This window comes from Topomyia yanbarensis, chromosome 2 (assembly GCF_030247195.1).
Source record: "Topomyia yanbarensis strain Yona2022 chromosome 2, ASM3024719v1, whole genome shotgun sequence".
Classification (NCBI taxonomy): domain Eukaryota; kingdom Metazoa; phylum Arthropoda; class Insecta; order Diptera; family Culicidae; genus Topomyia; species Topomyia yanbarensis.
Genome location: NC_080671.1, coordinates 430892748 through 430913073, shown reverse-complemented (window position 1 = coordinate 430913073; position 20326 = coordinate 430892748). Strand labels below are relative to the sequence as shown.

General features: G+C 39.5%; 1 protein-coding gene across 1 annotated transcript; it reads left to right on the top strand.

The window, feature by feature from the left end:
• Positions 1 to 4634: 4634 nt before the first annotated feature.
• LOC131685413 (protein takeout-like) lies at positions 4635 to 18216 on the top strand. The gene is made up of 4 exons (XM_058969107.1): positions 4635 to 4893; positions 17349 to 17580; positions 17643 to 17779; positions 17851 to 18216. Exons 1-4 carry the CDS (start codon positions 4812 to 4814, stop codon positions 18150 to 18152), a joined length of 753 nt encoding a protein of 250 aa, XP_058825090.1. The 5' UTR covers positions 4635 to 4811; the 3' UTR covers positions 18153 to 18216.
• The last annotated feature ends 2110 nt before the right edge of the window (positions 18217 to 20326 follow it).

Below are 20326 nucleotides of genomic sequence, written 5' to 3'. Positions count from 1 at the left end.
AATTCTTATTCCGGCTCCAGTGACACAACCGATTTTAGTTAGAATCGGTTGTGTTACTGGTGTCGGAAAACGAATTAAAACCAGCTAGAATTCCGGCTCATTTACGGTTGTACTTTACTGGGTTCCGGTAACCATCCGATACCCTTCAGGAACCTCTGTTCAAGGGGTACCTTTTCGATGTGGCTTAGCCGCGTAACCGAGGCCTAGGAACCGAAGCGGCGCAAAGCCTTTGAGGATCCACCAGGCGAGGTGGTCACCGACCCGTTGTCGGAAGCAAGCGAAAGGCAATACTCCCTAGTTTGGCTGTGTGGAGTTCAAATTACTTTTGTTTGGGAAACATACACCCAAAAATAAAACAACCTATGCTATATTCAACCCACAGAATAAGTTTTTTTAACTTAAATTTAGGTACTTTTGAGTTGTGCGTCGCTTTCGCACTTATTAGTGTTATCAAAAACAATACGAGAGATTCGACTCAGCTGAGGTCTTCCGTGCAGTAAGGTACTTTTGAGTTGTTTGAGGTATACTTAAAATTAGGTAAATTCGACTTGAATTACAGTAAATTGAACTTAATGTTGAGTTATGATTTTTGCCGTAGTTAAATGGAAACTACCTTCAACACGGTTTACCTAATTTTACCTTTCTGCACGATACCCCGAGATTGAGTCAAAAGTACTCAATTTTAGGTAGTTTTTCGTTTGGGTGTAGGATACTCTCGATAGCCGGTTGCACAGAATTTAAAAAGAACCAAAAACTAAACAAGATTTTTTTTCGAGCGATCGTATACTCAAAGACTAACTAAACAACTACATAATAAACTATGCTTTACAGGTGGCGTAGCTTGCTTGGACCGAATCCTAGACCGTATACCTTTCTAAACCTCCAACTTCGCGACACATATGGAAGAGTAGGATGAATCGTCGTGATTCCGCTAAGTAGGTGGATCATCAACACTTCCCGTTTACCTTATCATTTATCCTTCCTCAACAAAGCGATGGAGATGGGGGCGGCAGGCAATGATGGCTATCATGCTGTGGAGGTTTTAATATGGGACGGATTGGTATGAATTCCTACTTACCTTTTCTTAAGCAACTCTTATTAGATAATTAGCAGTCAAACATGATGAAGTTAGTGTGCAATCCGCCAAAATCATCGCCACAAAACGCAATAAACAAATCTGCATATATTATTTGTAGGAAATCGCCCAACATTCACGATCTGGCAGCGAAGAGGCGTTAGACGTAACTCACTGCTCTGACGGTATTAAGCATGAGTTGCCAAACTGGTTCGTGCCCAACGAGCTCGAACCGTCGTTATCTGATCATACATGCATCCACTTTGATTATTCGAACGTCTAGATGAAGCACCCACTTGCAGTTCTATTGTGTAATAATTCAAATTTGAATAACTGGTAGTGCAAAATTGTATTTCATTGTGTGGACTTTGCTAGAATGTAAGTTCCGACTATTTTTATCAAACTGTGCGTGTAGATTATTTCAACTCCTTTTCAGATTTTCAGTGAAGCGAAAATTGACTCAATTCAGGTGTGAATACTAACAGTTGCGAGAAACGTGCTCCTTATAATGCTTTAAAATTTGTAAAAATTCTGATAAAACTTTTAAAAAAAAACACAACCGCAGAGGTGCTCTCTCGAACAATGCTTCGGCTCATTGTATAGATTCTTCGAGTCTCAATACTCGAGTGCAAGCAAGCTTGAAGAAATGTCACTTTTCGATTGCGATAACGATGATCTGTTAAAATGATCTTCACGAGTGCCTCTTTTCAATTCCTCCTAACTCTTTCATCCCCAGTTTTAGTGGGTTTGGCTTAAAGTGTGGTAGTGTTTAATTATCTCCTGATAACGAACAAAGCTGTATCTGACTGAAACAGAAATGGGAGGAGATAAGTCTCCTACCGACTTCCGTTTTATTGTCGAACCATTTAGCCTTCACTAGAATAAGGTATTCCTTTTCGTTCCGTGAAATTCCATAGAAAGTTTGAAGATGGATGGATGTTTGGATGAGTTTAAATTTCTAAATGTTCGCGGGCAGTTTGCCGGGAAGTTTTGAGTACCTAGTCGATTACCGAGAATATATTTACAGCAGTATTTTTGCACTATCGCCGACCGATGCCTGGAATTTCTGGTGAAAAAGAGTTGTAAACTGCACTATCGCTTCCAAAAAGTCACGGCAAAAGTCAATGGCAAACGTAAATTGGTTTAAGCCAGTCTGTTGTCTCAATATCAATTCGGGGTTGTTGATATATCCGCTCATTGAGATGTGTCTTTTATTCCCTTGGGCGTGAAGAATACTTCCGTATTGATTATGTGCTTTGTGTCGCCTTTTCGTTACCACTAATCCTACCACTTCCCCTATCCTTCCTATCAGGAAAATAATGAAAACACCAATCGTGCAAGGCACAAACCTCCGATCAACATGGGGAACGTGCCATTTGAGCCAGTTGCTACTGATTATTGATAGGTCTCGTTTTGTTCGAACTCGACTTCTTGACGCTATCGATCAGTGCGTATCCAGTGGCTCTCAGCTGTTCGAAGCTGAGGGTACACGCAGGGTATCCAACCAAGACGATATTCGTTATGGGCTAACATACCCATAGCGTTCCTACGCATCTTAGATTAATCTCCTTGGACACTATCCGATTACCCTCCTCTTTTCCAGTTGGAAAGTTCAGGATAGATGAAGTACAGCACATAACGTGCTCCAGAGCCACTGTGCAGCAGCTTCCAAAAATTTGGTTGCCTCGTAAGCCTTCTATTTTTCTGCTTTCATCAGAGTCGAAAAATGTTTTTTTTTTTTCATTTACTAAAATCAGGCGAAAATGACAAGACAGTGATGTTACTTTCTAAAGCATCGGAACTTTGCGAAAACAAAAATGAGACAACGACCTAGGACAAAGCATACGAGTAAGATCAATTTCATTATTTCCTACGCACACTCGTTTTCGCTTTGTAATTGAGAGCGACATTAGTCACTTCGATATTGAATGTAGTGCTGCGCGAACGAAAATACACTATTAACGATATTTACTTGTCGTTGTTCTATTTCGTGGAATTAGAAGCTAGCGATGATATTGGACTACTGAAGCACTATTGGTGTGCATATGTCCCGTTGTTGCCGCGTTCTAGCTGTAGTGCTATGATGCACATTGCTAGAATTTCAATTAATGAAAATTAAAATGAATATCAAAATTACTGATTTAAAAGTAAAACGAGATTGAATTTTGGCATTGTCATAGGGAAACGAAAGTCGCAGCTTCTGCTGCTCGCTTTCATAGAATCGAAAGAAGAAGCCAGCTATGTCTTTTTTGTTTTGCTTTGTATGTATTTAGTAATGAAGGAGGCAGCAAAAAGACGAATGTGAATCCAGTGGGTTTCATCGTTCAATGAAAGGTTATGAGAATTTTAGGCCCTGGCTTCCATCGTTGCAATGAAAATGTTGCTTTTCAAGCTACGGGAACAAATAACCTGCCAAACCGGATATTTCTTAACGAACTTCCAAAGCTTCCTTTGTTTGGAAATTGCTCCCGTATGAACCAGTTTAAAGTCTTGATGAAGGTTTCTTCGTTCATTACCACGTAATTGAACCTAATAGGCATTATTGTGCACAGCTTCTGGGATCTTGTTTTGGTAGTAAGCGTTCACAGTGAGAATTACATAGAATAGTGTAAATTCAGATTCAAGAAACTAATTGCCGTCGATTAAACCATAGCCTCCTATATTCCTATTTTCCTCCGATTCTCAAAAGATTCTCAGCAATCCACAAACTGAGCTTGTCCTACGTTGCAGCTATCAAGAAAACGGCACAGAATGTCTTTTGGAGTTGAAAGTTGCCAAGAGCTTTACCCGGAACATATGTTCCAATTTAAAGTTGCTAAGAGCTCATAAATATGGAAATTCGGTGTGCTTCTTTCCTTGAAGTTACCAAGAGATCCGAACGGAGCTTCAACTACACTTTAAAATCGATTATAGTTTGCACACCAACTTTCGTGCACTTGAGCTCGCCAGAGCATGCAGCAAGAAATTTCCCGCGAAGCTTGCAATGAACTTGCTGTGAACTTGAAAGTCGCTTTTTTCATTTAACATATTTCAGTTGCTTGCGATGCGTGACGTCTCAACTTTTTGTCACCTTTTCTATTTTACGGCGACCCTCTATCTTTCATCCCGTTACCGGCATATTCCTAAGGGGTGAGTGACCTAATTAAAAATAGGAAGCGTCTCAGTAGATTCAACGTCCCGGCAGTATGTACTACGTCACAGCGCTTTAACCCAATAGAAACTGACATGAGAGCATGCCATGCCGTTGCAATTTCTCAGGATCTCTCAGGTTCGTGTTCTACTAAACCGGCTGAGAACGAGTTAGTGATCAAGGGGAATCACACCCCACCTCGTCGGCGTCGACAGGTTTTACAGATCATGTTGTAGTTTTAATTGCCATCAACGCTCGGTAGAGACGTTTTCCTTGATGTAACCGTAAGGGCGCTGCTGGGAGCTGGTGCTTACTTATAGAACAACCTAAGGCGAGCGCACCGTGTTTGCTGATTTATTATTATTATTACTGTTGTACGCTTTTTGTTTTGCCTCAAACAACCTTTAATATATAAATCCCGCCAGGTTGCTGCGAAACTCCAGTCATCGGTCAACATTCTGCCGGTCAGTACAAGTTCTGTTTCCGTTTACGGGATCGGTACCACGCGTGTTTCACGTTAGAACGGTGCGTAAAAAGCGCGACGGCGTCGCGTGTGTACCAAAAGTGTTAGTGTTGTTTGAAGAAGATTTAACAACAACAACAAAAATGAAGGTCAAGTTGTTAAACATTGGTGAAGCGATGGTGCTGCTGCTGACGGTGCTGTCCTTCTGCAGCGCGGCTAAATTCCGTACGTATTTGGTCTCGACCCTAACCAAGTGATTCTAGCTTCGAATGGTTGTAAATTAATACAGAAACCGAACAAACAATCGATTAGCAGATATATCAAATAATCGGAGAGCTTTGTGTAACATTAGTTTATTTATGGTTGTAATCTATGGCTCAAAGTTACAATGAAGTGACCTTGTGTCTAGTATGTGGTGCGTGTTTTTGAACAAAATACTGATTCGTTCAGAAAATAGCCTGCAAAATTACAGATGCTACCATGAGGATCCCGGAATTCCCCGTCCAAATTTTTGGACAAATAAATTTTTATTGACATATGTATACCGGCACCATTTCGGCCAGTGTAAAAGTTAGCAGGCACAGTGCGAACTTGCTTGTAATCTGGTCATAATATGATATTGAATCCTTAGAAACAGGCATATTACAGCGAATCCCAAAATTGTTTCCGCATATCCGTCATGGGATTTATTGGTCTATTATTTGTAGTGGAAATTCATGAATTTTTTTTTGATATTGCGTCATTCACCATGCTATGTTTCTCCTTAGTGCAAAAAATTAGGTGAAACTATTTTTTCTTCACTAAGGAGCAAATCATTTTAAACAATCTTTGCACCTATACCTATAATCAGATTAGTTATGGAATTTGTGTTTCGACGTCGTCTCATCAGAATCCGATTCTAACTTAGTGACAGGACTAAGGTAGCATCGGATTACAATCCTTAGTCCTGTCACTAAGTTAGTGTCGAATTCTGATGAGACGAAGTCGAAACGCAAATTCCATAAGTAATTTTGTTACAAGTTTTGTGTTCTTCACATGTAAAGATGGTTTTAAAAAAATTTCTCCTTAGTGGAAAAAAATAGTTTTACCAAAGTTTTGCTCCACTAAGGAGAAATATAGCATAGTGCATAGTTTCGATTTCAACAATTCTCATTAGTTTAACCAAACAACCTTTTTTTGACGGGACATCACACAGCTCTAGAGGTTTCTAGTCTAGTTTACACATACCGGACATACACAGCCAATACATGTAGGGATCCAGGAAACCTACAATTTTTCTTGTCAATATTACTGTTTGTGGGACGCATGGTTTGTGACACAATCATTAAAGCAATTTAATGAATAATTTAATCAACGAATTATTTTGAACCTTGAATAAGGAATAAAAGTGGACAACCGTACCTACCGTTTCAATTTGAGGGTGGTTAGATAATTCGGTGAAATTGACATAGCTATAAACCTGCAGCATATATCGTGCTTTTTCGACAGGTGTTTTGTTCATCTCCCCGCTGGTACCGTTTTATTTCAGCGTGTACGGAACTGTCTGTCATAGTATAGACACGCCCCAGCGGAATTTCACGCTGAACTTTGCGCGGAATTTAATGCGGATTTTCATGAGGAATCTCGCGCGGAAATACAAACGATTAAATTAAAGTGGAATTTTGCGCGGAATTACACGCGGAATTTCACTCGGATTTTCGCACGGAATTTCTCGCGGATTTTTGCATTGAATTTCATGCGGTATTTCACGCGGAATTTCCAGTGGAATTTGGTGCGGAATATCACGCGAAATTTCGCACAAAATTTCGCGTGGAATTCCGAACAAAACACTGCGTAATATCGCGCAGTATTAACGAATAATTTTACGCGGAATTTCATGCGAAATTTGCGTGAATTTTTTTTTTATTTTTTTTGCTTTTTTTATTTTTTTCCGAAATTTGTGAGAATTCTCAACAATTTCGCGCAAGATTCCGCCTGAAATTCCACGTTAAATTCCACTTCAAATAACACGTGAAATTCCACGTGCACTGAAGCTGAATAATAAATCATAAATTATCCATCAACTGCGAAGAAAGTCAATTAATTGTGGGAAATCAATAACACAAATGAAACTAAAAAAATGGCGAATTATCGATTTTGTGTTGCGCCCAACAAAAAAATCCAAAAGACACCGCAGTGTGCTTCCCAGGCGATGCAGCTTTCTTGCCTGCTTCACCCTACTTCTGCGAGCTGTGCCAGAGGGCAATCCTTGTTCGGCCTACTCTCCACAGCGAGAGTGGATGGTGCTTTCGGGTTTTTTGTGGTTAGCTGGGGAAGTGAAATTTCCACACCTATCTAAATCGATAGAATGGTTTACAAACGCGAAAAATTTACAGCTTAATGAGGAAAGCTCAGAACAGTGGTGGCTTTATGCTTTACCAAAGCAAAGCAATAAATGGTGAATGTCTATTTTGATAATCGATACCTCGATGAGTTACAAAAAATGTAAGAGTTTATGGTCTCATTTAAACTCAGTGGGTAAGTCTGATTTCAACGTCTACTCGTGTTTTTATAAAAACATATCCTAGAACCGTAAAAATATCACAGTGTAAGCCTCACCGGAGGTGGCAACCCTAGTAGGCACCACTCTATAAGTGAAAAGAGAAATCAACGCAAAAATTTTCGATAACGTTAACGTTATATTCATCGAAATGCGTTGACGATGAACGATGAAACTAACGCCAAAATCAACGTCGTTGATTCCACGAAAAAACTTATCGATTCAACGATATCGCGTTGAATCGATAACGTTGAATTCATCCCATAAAAAACCGTGGATGAGATGAAGTCGCAATCCATTACTTATTAAGTCATCTATAATATGCCAATCACGTGCCAAAATTGGTTTTATCTATTTGTTTCCCTGAGGAACAAATAATATGGCATAAAATATTTGTAATACCCTGTATGGAAATAAGTACATAATTCTCATGCCTCCGAGAGTGAAAATACTTACCTCACAATTTCAAACAATTCCAATTCTTTGAATTCCACTATATATACAGTAATGTTTCGATTATATCACAGAGAACAGACATATAAGCTAGAACAAACTTACTCGAAAAACCTGTTTAAACATTTAAATGAAAATATGTTGAAAATCACCATCGCATATAAGCTCGCATGCGCGAATCACCATTGTATCCAAGTTTGCACACAAGTCAGTTTTAAAGCGACAGTTTTATTTCTTACACAAGCTGAAAGCTTTACTTGTATGTCAGTTCTCAGTGCTTATATATCCATATATGTATGCACCCTAGTAACAATTACGGTTTTATGGCACTCTTGAAGCCCTTCTTAAAACTTAGAATGCACTTGTAGTGTGCTATAAAATGTTACTTGGGCATGTATCTGTGTTAATAAATATGTATATGTACGTATCTTAGTATGCATTTGTAAATCAGTATGTATATATTTAAATAACTATATATATATATATATATATATATATATATATATATATATATATATATATATATATATATATATATATATATATATATATATATATATATATATATATATATATATATATATATATATATATATATATATATATATATATATATATATATATATATATATATATATATATATATATATATATATATATATATATATATATATATATATATATATATATATATATATATATATATATATATATATACATGAGCTTATATATTGTTTTATACATATATACATCCATCCCTATACATATAACTAGGCGTGATATAATCGAAACATTACTGTAACAATAAAATGAACTTTCACTTCGTGATCAAAACAGATACTTCAGGGTTCGTATCAGACTAGACTTATTTAATTATTATATACAGTGTAATTGAAAAGAAGGCATCTGTCTTAAGTGTGTTAAATACTAATGTTAACTTTTTCTTTTTGTTCCGATACTATTCTTATTATGCACCCCCTTTCTGTCATGGAAACTAGAAAAACTCTAGTAAGAGAACTGCGGAGAGAAAAACAGCATGCCATACGTATGCCCCGGCATTGTATGGCAACACGTCCAGTGTTATAAGGATAGGCAATGTTGGATTGGATTCGTTTTTTGACAGCTAAACGCGAATCCAATCGATCCAAAATGGAGTCTCGGCAGTTCTCTTTCTAGAGTTTTTTCTAATGGAAACCTGCGAAAATTTATAATTGCCTTCCTTGTTACATCTTATTAAAGGGCACTATCGTTTTAGTCTCCAAACTAAGCATGTCTCTGCTAGCAATCGGCTACGGAAAGACACCGCAATACTGATTGCTTTTCAGCGCCCTTTCCCCCAACAATCATTCTATAATTTTGCGCAGTGCATTCTATCAAACACATAAATAATAACTACCTCTATTATTCAGGAAAATTATCAAGTCTCACTGATCATAACATTTCAATTCCCACCCCAGCAATGTTCCAGATTATTATCTAACAGGTGGGGGAGTCTCGGAGCCCCACTCAATCACTTAATGCATTGCTCATGTAGACAGAGATGTTACAGGAAAGAAATGAATACCTCGTATCAAGGCAACACTGTTGCATCGCCAATTAATGCATTTTTTATTTGTTATTCGTTCGAACAAGCGGAATGTTGATGGATATGGTCTACGTTTTCACTGCGAACTGATGTGCGCAATTAAGCTGTCTCAGTTTTTTGTGCCGTTCGACCATATCAGATCAGTATGAAAATAGATAAAAAAAATGAAATTAACGAAAGATCTATGCATAGATTTTACTAAATAATTATACCATTCGTTAATATTACAACGATTTTGAACACGGTATAAACTATCCCTGGAACAAGAGCGCTACTAATAATTTTGCGAAATCGCCGCTTTTCAATAATAAATTCGTTAATTTTAAGAAAACATGGATATTTCCACTGGGTCATTAACTTATGTAGTGGTTTTGGCTTTATACGATGCAGCTAATGTAAAAAATATGTAATTGAACTTTTTTTATTAAATGTGCGTAAAATGACAAGAATTATTTTATTGAAATGGATAAATAGAACAACACCTTTCATTATTTCACTGGGTTAAATGTCAAATATGCTAACCCGTGTGGCTAAAATGTATTGTCAAAAATGACCGATAGTGTCAAACGAGAACTTGTTGATATTTTCGTCGAAAAACAATTGGAAATCATTCTGAAGATTTGAGAGCTGAAAATATGCATTGTCACGTTTAGATCATTGAGAGCCTATTTTGTTGCAAATAAACACACAAATACAACACAGAAAAAAATATTTTGTAATTTTAAGTTTATTTTCATGCACATATTTGGAGCATGAATAAAAATGTAAAATTAAGTTGCACCAAAAATCCACACGACTTGTCGTGCTTTCTTCAACGAATTTTATTATAATTCTACACGTGGATTGAAAATTACAGTTTCTTTAAACGCAAAACCAATGCACTTCAATGTATTTTTTACACGCATATTGCTGTAAAATGGATGACATGTAATATTACACGAATGAAAGTGTAAAATTGTATGCTTTTTGGTGCTCCAATTGAGTGCATTGATTTTAACGTAATTTTCAATCAAAGTTTTGATTCAATCTTTGTATGTTTACATTCGTATTGATTTACATGTCGTTTAAATTTCATTATTTTTTTGTGTGAAATACAAATAAAAGAAATTTAAATGACCCAAATGTCACGAAAATAGTTAAAGTTTTTCCTTACTTTATTCGGCATTTTTGTGATTTCAAAATACTTTCCGTCATGATGCGTTTCTCAGTTTTTCAACCGAAGAAACTCCGGTGCAAATAGGGAGACAATCGTATTTGTCTTCTCTTGATACACTCAAACTGGAACCAACCCATTGTATGCTATCACCGAGCAAAATTTATTTTGAATTTCCATAAAAACGTCTTATGACTTTCAGACATAAGGATTTTAAATGGGTTTTATAAGTCTGTCTTATGATTTGGAGGGGAAATCTTCCAAACCCATCTCTTATTATTTTCATAAGACACTCTTATGAAATTTATGAAAATGTCCGAATGAACGCCATAGATGCCCATTTAAGAAAATTGCTGACATTTATTAGCAGAAAACATAGTAGTAATAGTGATTTCCATAGAACAGTCTTATGAAATTCATCACAATGATCGAATGAATGCCATAAGTTTTTTTTATGGATATTATTGTGCATTTATATAAAAAATAGAACATGGCTGATATTTCTCGAGAATTTTTAGTAGACAAAAAATCAACAGTAAAAATCAACCTTTAGAGGATATTAGGTTTTACACCAACCGACATAACCCCAAAATGAGCCGGATGAACTTCGTTTGACAATTTTCGTTGGTTTGTTTACATGGGAGTTACGTGAGTTTGAATGTAACAGATGGGCACCTGTTGCACTCGAACTCACGCAACTGACAAAGTAAACAAACCACCGAGAATTGTAAAACATGAACGTCATTTATAATGAGTTCATTCGTGTGGTCATCTTGTAGAACTAAATTCGGGACAAATGAACCGCCAAGTGTAGATCCCTTCAGAAGATTGAAGAGAAAACTCCCATCAAATATTAAAATTTGTACATAATGAGCAACGCTTCGTCCAAATTTCCTGGGAAATTGGGCTTAGACAACTGGGAAACTGGACTTGACAACTGAATGATAATGATTCTTACTTCTCAAATGATTTTGATAATTATAAAATACGTGTCAGACACTAATTATATGCACAACTTATTTCATTTCAAAATATCGGATATCTTCTGTAAAAATCATAACCATGGAAACTGATTTAATGCACACTGTAATTTATTGAATAATATAAAAAACAATTATTTTAAATTTGTTGAAATTTGACTAAAATTCTCACTTATTTTGTTTCAAACAGCGGTAACCAAAAAGTGCTGGCCCGAAACTATTAGCTCCTTTGGCCGTGCAGATCAGTACTGAATTCATAAGAAACAATTATGAACTTTTCACAAAAGTGACGTTCATGAAAAACAAAATATAATTTTATAGAATCAATAACAGATCTCATATAGGTTTCATGAGAAAAACTTATGAAATTCTTAAACGCATATATTGGAGCAAAATCATGAGACTGTTTTATGAAATACATTATTTGAACGTCTATGGAGTGCATGAATAAAGATAAATGAATTCATAAGCCTGCCTATGACATTCTAAAGCGTTCAATGGCATCGTCAGAAGGCTGGTTCATATGCCGAGACTTATGAAATTCTCAGATGCTTTTTGCTCGGTGTACCTTTCGTCGCACAGAGGAGTAACTGAAGTCGAATCCTGGCCAAAATTATTTTCTGCTGCTATTGCTGTTATTATACCCTAATATGAACTAAAAATAGACAACAATTAGATTTTGGAACAATTTTAAAAATATCCACCTACCAGTACAAAAGTCAATTCTCTACATCCTTTCGAATACTAGTAATTTCAAGGAGATCTTTGTGAATACATTTGTTTTTCTAGTGGTACACTACTGGCTAATAAAATAGGTGTGCGATAGATTATTTTGTTTTTCTCTCTATTACACATACCAAGTTACAGCAGTCTCAATCACACCTACCGCACACACAAGCCTTGGTATCTGTCAAGTTACTAGTGGGTTGTTGGCGCTGATTATATTTGCAATCTTTGTCAAGATGTAAAACAAGAAGGTCGCAGGCTTTTTCGTGTGGTCAATATAATAGGTGTGTGAAATATATTAACGGGTTATTATTTTACATAATTCCATTATACGTTTTATTTGGTGAAGTTTGTATTCTGCGTGCTAATAAATGTAATTAAATGTTGAATAAGTCAAAGATTTGTTATAGAATGGATCGAGCATCTCACTGTACTCAAGTGGAACGAGTTTTGCTAAGAAATTTTGTTCCAGAAGATAAGACGTACAAATAAATCGCGAATACACTTCGGCGTTCCGAAAACTTCGTTACAAATGCCTTAAAACCATTGAAAAAAGGAAACACGCAAAAACCCCAAGAAAACATCTACAGCAGCTGACCATCGTATTGAATTATTTGCGAAATCTGATACTTTCGCGTCATCCAAGACTAATTCAGCACAAACTGGAAAAGTGGCAGGTACGAGAACAGTTTGCCGCAGGCCGCAAAATCCCAATCTTCCAGGGAGAATTGGTTCCACTATTGCGAAGCAAAATCCTTCGAGGAAATATGCAATTTGCTTTTCAACAGCGTTAATGGGCCTGGTTCAGAAGGCATTAAATAATGGCGACATATCATTCAGGGACGAATCGAAGATAAACCTGTTTTCCTCCGATGCACAACGAAACGTTAAACGTCCAAAGTGCAAAAGGTTTGATCTGCGGCACACGCAAAATGTAGTAAAGCACGGAGGCGAGGTTTGGGCCTGCTTTTCGTAAAATGGCGCAGGTCCTATTTTTCGCAACACCACTATAATGGCAAGATTCGAATGCAGTGCTAAAGGATGAAAATCCTAAAGAATATCATGCAGTCCTATGCCAACGATAACGTACCTTTACATGGCAGTTTTAGCAAGATATGGATCGAAAACAGACATCGAAGTATGTAAATAACTATAATTTCGAACCCTGCCAATCTCCTGTCACCAATCCCATAGAAAACCTACGGAATGTACTTAAAAAGAAGTTATTCGGTCAAAATTTCACAAATAAGGATCGTTTGTGGGAAGCAGCTTAAAAGGAATGGTACGCTATACCAACAGAAACTTATCAGCGTTTGAATGACTCAATGCCGAGACGAATGGATAAAATTTGTTTGAATAAGGGAGCTTACACAGGTTATTAGTCGTTAAAAATATGAGTCTTAAAATCATTGGATTTGACAAATTTTAATGCAATGAATTACAATACACCTATTTCTTTGACCAGGTACTTTTTTGGATTTCATGAAGAAGAGAGAGTTACGATAAAGCATAACATTTAATTTACAAATAAAAGTGTCCTTTTTCATATTTACGATTGTGCCTAACTATAAAATATTTGAATATAAAAATATTTTTAGAGAAAACTCAAAATTTCATGTATTTTTATCTCACACCTATTTTATTGACCAGCAGTGTATAAACAAATTATCAGTGAAAAAGGGAGAGGGAAAGAGATGACTGTGTAGGTTTTCATAGGGATGCATTTTTCCAAACATAGTATTTGGCCCTACAGCATTTCGGTGTACCTCAAATTAGTAAAAAATTCAATATTCTTAAATCGCTTGGAATTTGTGGATCGCAGCGAAGCGAGGAGCTGGGAGCTTATTGGTTCACGAAACGGATATCGGTTCCGAGAGAAATTTCACCACATTCTGTAGTCCTTGACTGACGGCGAACATGGACTGGAGAGTGTGAGAGAAGTATTCCCATAGAGACCACCAGGCGATTCTGCAGCACGAAAGCTAAAGTGGAAGACGAAAGCCTTTAACGAAAACCTCTTTGTCGAGTTACTTCGGCGAACAACGGAATCAAGTACGTTGATGCGGCTGATCTAACAAGAAGAATTGTGACGGCTTGTGACGTTACAATGTCACGAAAACTAGGGCCATGCAGTAGACGGCGTGCAGCTTACGGGTTAAATGAGTAGCTCAGTACGCTACACGCTGCTTGTCTTAGATCCAGAAGGCGGGCTCAGAGCGTAAGATCGGAGAGTGAGAGAGGAGCGCAAGCGACGTTTCGAGAAGGTAGGGACTCATAAAACGGGAGATCAAGCTTAGCAAGCCAGTTGCCATAAGTAGCTGTGCTGAGAAAGAAAACACCAATCCCTGGGGGACGCGTACTGAGTCGTCATGACGAAGACGAGGGTCCGTCGACACCAGCTGAAATATACCCGGGTAAGCTAAAGATAATCGTTGAGGGTCTCTTCTCGAATCACGATTCAGCTACCTGGTCACCGACACCGTAGGGCGAAGAAGAAGAAGGTAACACAGCTGAGTGGTAAGTGACTAACGACGAGCTCAAAGAAGCGTCGATGTGACTAAAATCAAAGAAAACCCCCGGTCCGGACGGAATACCAACCGTGGCGCTGAAAGCTGCGATCCTGGCGTATCCGGACATGTTCAGGATGCTACTGCTGAAGTCTTTAGATGATGGTAATCCCCGAAATGAGGAAGGTGCAGAAACTGATGTTGCTGCCAAAGTGTGGGAAGTCACCGAGCCATCCAGCCTCGAATAGACCAATGCCGCAGCGTGGCATAAAAGAATGAGCCAGATCCTGAAGAGCTACTTCCAGAGTAGAGCACTGCTGTACCAGACGAACAAACGGGCAATATGCAATGCGAATCACAGCGGGCGTTCCTCAGGGCTCCATTCTCTGTCCAACACTTTGGAATGGGATGTTAGATGGGGTCTTAACACTGCGGCTTCCAGGAAAGTGAAAATCGTTGGTTTCGTGGACGATGTGTCACTAACGGTGAGACACTTGAAGAAATGGAGGTGTCGGTGACGGAGACAATGAAACCGCGAAAAGCTGAACAGGACGCTTCGACTGCTGGTCGTACGAGTTGCGATCGCGTACCGGAGGCAGTATACCTTGTCGCCGAGATGATCCCCATCTGCATTACCCTGACGGAGGATATCAAATGCTACAAACAATGAAACGCCAGAAACGTGAGGAAGATGATGAGAATCGATTCAATGGTGATGTGGCAGCAGGAATGGGACAATACAGAGAAAGGAAAGTGGACGTACCGGCTCATCCAAAGCTGTCGGCGTGGGTCAATAGAAAGAACGGAGAGATGACATTTCACCTGAATCAGCTCCTACCGAGCCACGGCTGCTTTAGGAGTATCTTCATCGGTGTGGGTACGCAACGTCAACACTGTGCTTGTAGTGTGAGATCGTCGAGGAGACACCGGAGCGTCTTTGAATGTCCGAGGCTTGAAGTCTTTGAATGTCCGAGGGGTGTCTTTGAATGTCCGTTGAGGTTTGAAGTGACGTGCAGGGAGCTACTTAAAACGGGAGGACCGGACATCAACCCGGATAATGTAGCCTACAGAATGACAAGCGACGTAAAGACGTGGAACACAGTAAACAGAGATATGATGTAGATCAGTTATTCTCAACCTAGGGTCCGCGGGCCCCTAGGGGGCCGCGAAGTCATTGCTGGGAGTCCTCGAAGAAAAATATATTTTTTTCGAGTGCATATTGAAATTTCAAACCATGTTTCCTAACAAATTGAAAATAACATATTGATAGCATACAAAATTGATGTTTATCTATGGGGGTCCGCAGCAACCCAGTGTGATATCTAAGTAGTCCGTGGTACGAAAAAGTTTGAGAACCGCTGATGTAGATCATGACCGTCTTACACCGGAATGGACATCGAACAAAGGGTTCGGGAGAACAATCACCGCCAGGGAACTCTCCGCAGGAATAAGCTAGATTCACCGTCGAGGACTAGTCGAGTAGACTGCAACAGAGCAGCGAGTATGAGTCGAAGCCAGCGAACCGGACGTCACGCTCCATGCGGATTCGTCAGACCGACCACGGCACCCCGCCGGTTGTTCCGATAGAAAAATAGCGAAAACCAAAGAAGAATCGATATTGGGAGAACTTTTTTCGCCAGGGAACTCTCCGTTAGCGTAAGCTAGATTCACCGCTGGGGACTAGACTGAGTAGACAGCGATGAGACACCACTAGTCGTGGGTCATCGGCGCACCAGTACACCGGACACCCTGCTTCACCAGAATCGCCGAACTGACCTCGGCACCTAGCTGATTAGCTAGATCTCGGGAGAACTTCTCTCGCCGGGGAATTCTCTGTCGGAGTGGGTCAGGTCCATCGTCGGGGAATAGACCGAGTTGTTCGCGAACAAGTCGAGGAGCTGAATGGATCATCAAGGAAGTAGTGCTAAATGGCCCAAGAAGAGAACTAAAGGGCTTAAAGGAGTTGCGGTGCTAAATGGCACCGGTCACAGAGCCAAAGAAGTGGTAGTACTGAAACCCAATAAGAATAGGTATCGGGAGAACTTCTTTCGTCTGGGACCTCTCCGTTAGCGTACAGTCAGATTCACCGCCGGGAACGAGACCGCGTAGATCGCGACGATACACCACCAGCCGCGCCGGAGCTCCAGCAAACCGGATGCCCTACTCTACCGGAATCGCCGAACTGACCGCAGCACCTGACTGGTTGGCTCGTTTTCGAACTTCTCTCGCCGGGGAACTTTCGTCGGAGTAGGCTAGATCTATCGTCGGGGACTAGACCGAGTAGTTCACGAACCAGTCGGAAGCTCAACGAGGAAGTGGTACTGAATTGCACAAGGGAACTGAAGGGCTCAGTAAATTAGACAATCTAAAGTTTGCCGCCCAGATTGTCCTCGCAGGAGAAGAGCATTAATTCTATACAAACAGCTAGCTTTCCTACCTTGACTACCCATACCCGTTCCCTGAGTTGTTGGTTTTGAACATTTTTTTCCTGCTCAGAATGTTTTTGAACATTTTTTCATATATATACAAAAAAATTTCCCGAAAAATTTTCTTACTACGCCACTGTCTCTTGAGTATACTGGAACCAACCCACTATATACTACCTCCCGTCGTCCTCAATCGATATACATGGTATAAGATGTGCAAAGTTTATTCATTAGAGATTTATTACAAACATACTTTGTGCCTAGACAGTAGTTTGAATTTCGTAACTAACATTTCGATTTCTTCTCCACAGCACCCGGCTACAACCTCTGCAAACAGGATGACCAGAAATGCTTGCTCGAACAAATTGGTACCACTTTCTCAAAGCATACGAAGGGCATCCCAGAGGTAAATCTTGCCGCGTTGGATCCGCTAAAGATCGAAAAAATGGACATCGTGCAGGGTGAAGGCCCCATTAATATTGAGCTTAACTTCAGGAATGTAGATCTGATAGGTTTGTCAGAGAGTGAGATCAAGAAAGCTAAGTACGTGTGCCATATGGATGTTAGTCCGGTAATAACTAATCACAAATTTTGAATTATTTCAGTGGTTTTACAGCCAACCCAACCAAAATGGAACTAAGTTTGTTGGTTCCAGTAGCTTCCTTGGTGGGAGGATACAAAATCAAAGGAAAGGTGCTTATTCTCCCCATCCAGGGCGATGGACATAGTAATATGACAATGGGTAAATTATTTGAAACAAACCCACCGGAATAATAGCATTGAACATGTTATTTTTTTTTTCTTAATTAACAGTAAACTGTGGTATCCATATGAAGTGGAACGGCAAACTTGTGGATCATGCCAACGGCAAGAAGCACTACCAGTTGGACAAAATGAAGGCCACTGTAGACACGACCCGCTTCTACATGCATTTCTCCAATCTGTTCAATGGGGACAAGGCACTTGGTGACAACATGAATCAGTTCCTGAACGACAATTGGCAGGATATACTGAAGGAACTGAAGCCAGCGATTGTGAAGGCGTTCGCGCAAATCTTCCAAAAAGTGATATCGAACGTGTTCGATAAGGTGCCTTATGCCGAGTTTTTTCAGTAAATAAGTTTTTGCGTTTTGTGATAAAGTGCAGTGTGAAATAAAGATTATTTTGTTTATTGAAGTAGCGATTTTAGTTTGGTTTGTTTAAAAAGAGAGCCGTATGGCAATAATTATCCGTATTTATTGTAAATCCAAGAATCAAGAATTTATGCACTAATTGCAGGCACCGTGGTACTTGCGGTGATACATGATAATCGCTTAGAAAAGATAACGTAGCCCGTAAATACATCAATACCTTTTGCAATTACCTAGCTTAGCTTACTTGACCGCCCGTGAGTTTCCCGTGATTGATCAAAGCCTGTTGAAATTGCATATTGAGCCATTCGTATGATACTTGGGAGTAGTACATCATACTAAATGGGCAACCCAAAGAGACTAAGATTATGGTATGATCAAAAAAGTAAATGGCCACGCCCATGCACGTAAATTTTGGGATGGGAAGGAATGTTAGTTCAACACTTGTGACTACTATGACCGAGGAATTCTCTGCATACCAAAATTAGCACTAGTTAGACGCTAAATCCAAAATGTTATACGTCTTGCATGAACATAAACGACTGGCTTGTCCCGAGCGATATCTCGGATGTTTGAGCTTTGCTGATGGGAAAAGCAGAATCCGATACTTTTGGTTTGAGTGCCAAACGCTTTGAATTATGCGATTTTTTGTTATGAGCCAGTTTTAGTGCGAAAGAGCACATATCTAACTGAAAATTAATATGTTGTGTATGCAAGTCATGCAAGACGTATAACTTTTTGGATTTAGCGTCTAACCAGTGCCAATTTTGGTACTAGTTTAGATTTAGCATCTAACTGGTACCAAAAAGGTACTAGTTGCTGATCAGAATCCGAAACGCTAAATGCTAACTTTCAGGTATTGTGCCCTTTCGCACTAAAACTGGTTAATTGAAAAAAGTTTTTCTGTATTCTGAAATAGATTCCATTGGAATGGTAAGAAAACTTCGATAATATATTTCGATAAAATTGTACTTTTAATTTAAAACTTGCATATTTGACAACACTGCCATTATCATTCGTTATCGAGCACTCAGTCGAGATAGAAGTCTTTTGTCATCGGTCCGTACACTCTAGTGTTCTTCTAGTAAGCCGTCTGGATACCGTTACCTACACAAGCTAAGTATTAGTTTTCGTTTCCCCTTCTTGGTTGTCTTAATAACGTGCACTGGGCAATAGGCCCGTGCAAAAATGACTTCCCCTTACGGCGGTTCATCTCAAGGTGAGATGGACGTCGAAATAAAATCGGCTCCCCGGCTCAAGGTATATCCAAGCTCTGCCACCGGGCCATTTGTGATCTTCTTTCGGACCAAAGAAAAAAAGTGTTTGAATCTGTTGCAGATTTCTCGAGTTCTGACGGATCGGTATTCGGCCGTGACAGAAATATCGAAAATTCGCCCTGATAAGCTTCGGGTGGTGGTTAACAGTTCAACTCAGGCAAACGATATTGCTGGCTACGAGCCCTTTACGAGGGAGTACAGGGTGTATATTCCAGCTAGCAGGGCTGAAGTCAGTGGGGTCGTTTCCGATTCGAGTCTGAATTGCGAGGACCTTCTAAAATATGGGACTGCCTGTTTCAAAGACCCCATGCTTAAGTCAGTGAAGATACTGGAATGCAAACATTTGCATTCAGCGTCAGTCGCAGCTGACGGCAAGAAAATATACGTCAACTCAGACTCTTATCGAGTGACCTTCGCCGGCTCTGCCCTACCCAACTACCTTCTCTTTGACAAGGTTCGTCTACCTGATCGCCTCTTTGTGCCGCGGGTCATGAACTGTACTAATTGCAAACAATTGGGACACAGCCTCCCATTGTAGCAATAAAGCCCGCTGTGGGAAATGCGGTGGGAATCATGCGGATGATTCCTGTGGTAGAGATGTCGAAAAGTGTCTCTACTGTGGGGGAAACCCACATGATCTCCCTTCATGTCCCGCGTACAAACAGCGCGAGGAGAATCTTAAGCGTTCCCTTCAGGGACGCTCTAAGCGATCTTTTTCAGAAATGCTTAAGATAGCTACGCCACCTGTCTCTACGAACATCTATACCAACTTGTCTACTGACGAAGGCGACTGTGATGAACCCCAGGAGGGAACATCTTCTGCTGTGCCTAGAAGTAGTAGAAAAAGGAAGAACATTTCCTCCTCCAAGCTTCGTCGTAAAG

What these genes read in the sequence shown, in the direction of transcription:
- LOC131685413 (XM_058969107.1), top strand. Translation starts at nt 4,812, where the DNA reads ATGAAGGTCAAGTTGTTAAACATTGGTGAAGCGATGGTGCTGCTGCTG. An exon ending in CTGCAGCGCGGCTAAATTCC is followed by an intron (nt 4,894 to 17,348) that starts GTACGTATTTGG and finishes TCTTCTCCACAG; the next exon opens with CACCCGGCTACAACCTCTGC. An exon ending in AGTGAGATCAAGAAAGCTAA is followed by an intron (nt 17,581 to 17,642) that starts GTACGTGTGCCA and finishes GAATTATTTCAG; the next exon opens with TGGTTTTACAGCCAACCCAA.